The sequence below is a fragment of the Lethenteron reissneri genome, chromosome 70, assembly GCF_015708825.2.
Source record: "Lethenteron reissneri isolate LAM-NWPU_2019-01 chromosome 70, ASM1570882v1, whole genome shotgun sequence".
Classification (NCBI taxonomy): domain Eukaryota; kingdom Metazoa; phylum Chordata; class Hyperoartia; order Petromyzontiformes; family Petromyzontidae; genus Lethenteron; species Lethenteron reissneri.
The window spans coordinates 133594-136093 of NC_083848.1; the positions used below are offsets into that span (position 1 = coordinate 133594).

Below are 2500 nucleotides of genomic sequence, written 5' to 3' on the forward strand. Positions count from 1 at the left end.
CCCCCTTCTTGGGCACCAGAGTGACCACTGCCCTCCTGCAACTCTGTGGCAGCTCGCCTTTTTCTAAGCTCACGTTCAGCACTTCGACCAGGGAAGCCGAGCTCACCCCAAAAAACTTAAAAAACTCGGCTGGGAGGCCGTCGATCCCAGGCGCCTTCCCAGTAGCTAAGCCCCTCACCGCAGCCTCCAGCTCCTGGAGCGTGACCAGGCCTTCCAGCTGCTCCATCTCGGAGGAGGTAAGTCTGGGTGCTCCCTCTAGCAATTCTCCTAGAGCATCCTCATGGATGCTTTCTTCTGCCGTGAACAGCTCCTGGTAAAAACTCTTCACGACCCTAGCGATGCCCTCGTCGCTCGTATGGATTCCACCACTCGGTGCTCGCAGGCTGGAGATAAGGTTTTTGGTGATCGGCTGTCTCTGTTGCCTGAAAAACAATTTAGTCGGCGCATCCATCTTAGCAGATGCTGCATTTTCTGGTTCGCAAAAGCCTTGTAGGCCTCCCTGTCTGACACAGACCTGAGTAGCCGTTGCTGCTCCCAGAGCGTGCGGCAATCCGTATTAGTTTGGGGTGAGCCCAGCTCTGCTTTCGAGCGCCAGCAGTCCATTCCTTAGCCGCTCCTCCTGCTCCCCCTAGCTACGGCGTGCTGGCTCATGAACCGCTGGCAAAGCGACCCTACCTGCACCTTCCCATTGTCCCACCATTGCTGGAGCGAGTCGAAGGCGTGCTTGCGCGTTACCCACCCCTTCCAGAAGGCCCTGAAGCCGTCTGGAAGTCCGCGTTCTCTAAAAGTTGGAGGTTAAACGCCAGTAGGGCCTACGATGCCCAACAAGGGGGAGGCGCAGGCGCACCGTCACCAGGTGGTGGTCGGAGAAGCCGGACGGCACTATCCGCTCGCCCAGCAGGTTAACGCCGTCCGCGTTCACATAGAGGCGGTCCAGCCTCGCGAGGCTGATTCGCCCTTGTGCACTACACCGGCACCACGTATACTGGCGCTGGGCCGGATGTTGCAGGCGCCACGTGTCGTATAGGTTAAGCCTCCGTACTACGTCAGCTAAACCTGCGCAATTCCGGGTGGGGCTCGGCGCCATTACGGGCAGCCCGGGTCGAGGTGCAATTAAAATCGCCCCCGACGACCGTGAGCATTCCGGCAGCGTCGGCTTCCTCCAGAGTGTCTCGCAGCGCGCCCGAGAAGAAGAGTCCTCTCTCGTGGCTCGCGCTAGGTGCGTATGCGTTGACTAACCGCAGCTTGACATCGCCGAGCGCAAACTCCGCCGTGATGAGGTGCCCCTTCACGATCTCTCTGAAGGTCACATGGGTAGGCGTGAGCTTTGGGCCACACACAATCCCGACTCCCGCCCGGTTGGCTTCTCCGTGGCTAAAAAAGGTCTGGCCACCCATGAGGTGTTGTCGTTGAGCTTGCAGAGCGGCATCGAGGTGCGTCTCCTGCAGGAGCGCCACCTCGACGTTTTGGTCTACAAGGAAACGACACATGCGGCTCCATCTGTCATCGCTCCGAGCGCTGTTACAGTTCAGGCTTGCCACTCGTACGCCTGACGCCATTGCACATCGGGGAAGGGGGGGGGGGTATCCGGTGGTTACTTCAGAAGGAGGTCGCCCTCCTTCTTCTTCAGTTTTTGTGCTAGACTCTTCAGCCGGAAGCCTTCCCCGGCTGAAGCATATCCCTGCAGATCCCGGCGTATTTTGTTCGCCGTTTTAAGGAAACCCAACGCATCGGGGAAGCTGTCCAGGACGTTGATTCCCCGCTTCCCGAAAGATGTTTTGAGGAAGCCTTGGATGGCTTCGGGTGTGTATTCCCTCTCCTCTCCCACCCCCGAATAACTACATTCACTGGCCCCGTCGTCGACGGAGATGACGTCGTCGTCGTCGTCGTCATCGGCCCCCAACCGTTTTTCGCCGTCGTCGTTGCCGTGTGCGTCGACGCGAACTCCGGCCGTCTTTCCCCCCTCGACTGGGGGGGTAACATGGTCTCGCCAGGCTCGGGGCGCCCCCTTTCTGTGGTCTCTACGACCCTCCCTTCGTAGCACGCCGCAGCGGCCTGCACGTCCCCCCGGCCGTGACCGTCTTCGCTTCTATCACGCTGCACGGCGCCAGGGTCTCACCCAGCCCGGAGCGCGCTTCATCCGCGGGGTCCGCGATCGTCGCCCCGTCGCGCGATGGGGTGGGCGGGGTGGTCCCCTTGGGTGCTGCTGCCCCCCCAGGCTCGGTGGTAGCTCGCGGCCGCTCCTCCGCTCGTGCCGGCGCGTCCTCACTGGGTCCGGTGGTCGTCCCGTTGCCTCGGTCGTGCCCGGCGTGGTGGTTTTGCTCGGCGCCGGCGGCGGCGCTCATCTCGCTCTCCGCCACGCCCTCGCTGCCGCTCTCTGCCGCCCTCCCTGGGCGCCTCCCATCCCGCTGGTACCGCCAACGGTGCCCGCCCGCTTTGGATAGGTGCCGTCGCTTCCCTCCTCTGCTCGGCTGCCCTTGGCTTTCCGCTTTCGCGACTT

At 62.0% G+C, this 2500-nt stretch overlaps 1 protein-coding gene across 1 annotated transcript in view; it reads left to right on the forward strand.

Moving 5' to 3' along the window:
• Positions 1-1553, forward strand: part of LOC133360968 (chromosome-associated kinesin KIF4-like) — a 17227-nt gene extending 15674 nt beyond the window's left edge. Inside the window, 1 exon segment of the mRNA XM_061579849.1 lies at positions 1422-1553. Coding sequence (XP_061435833.1) covers positions 1422-1553 — 132 coding nt within the window.
• Positions 1554-2500: the final 947 nt, after the last annotated feature.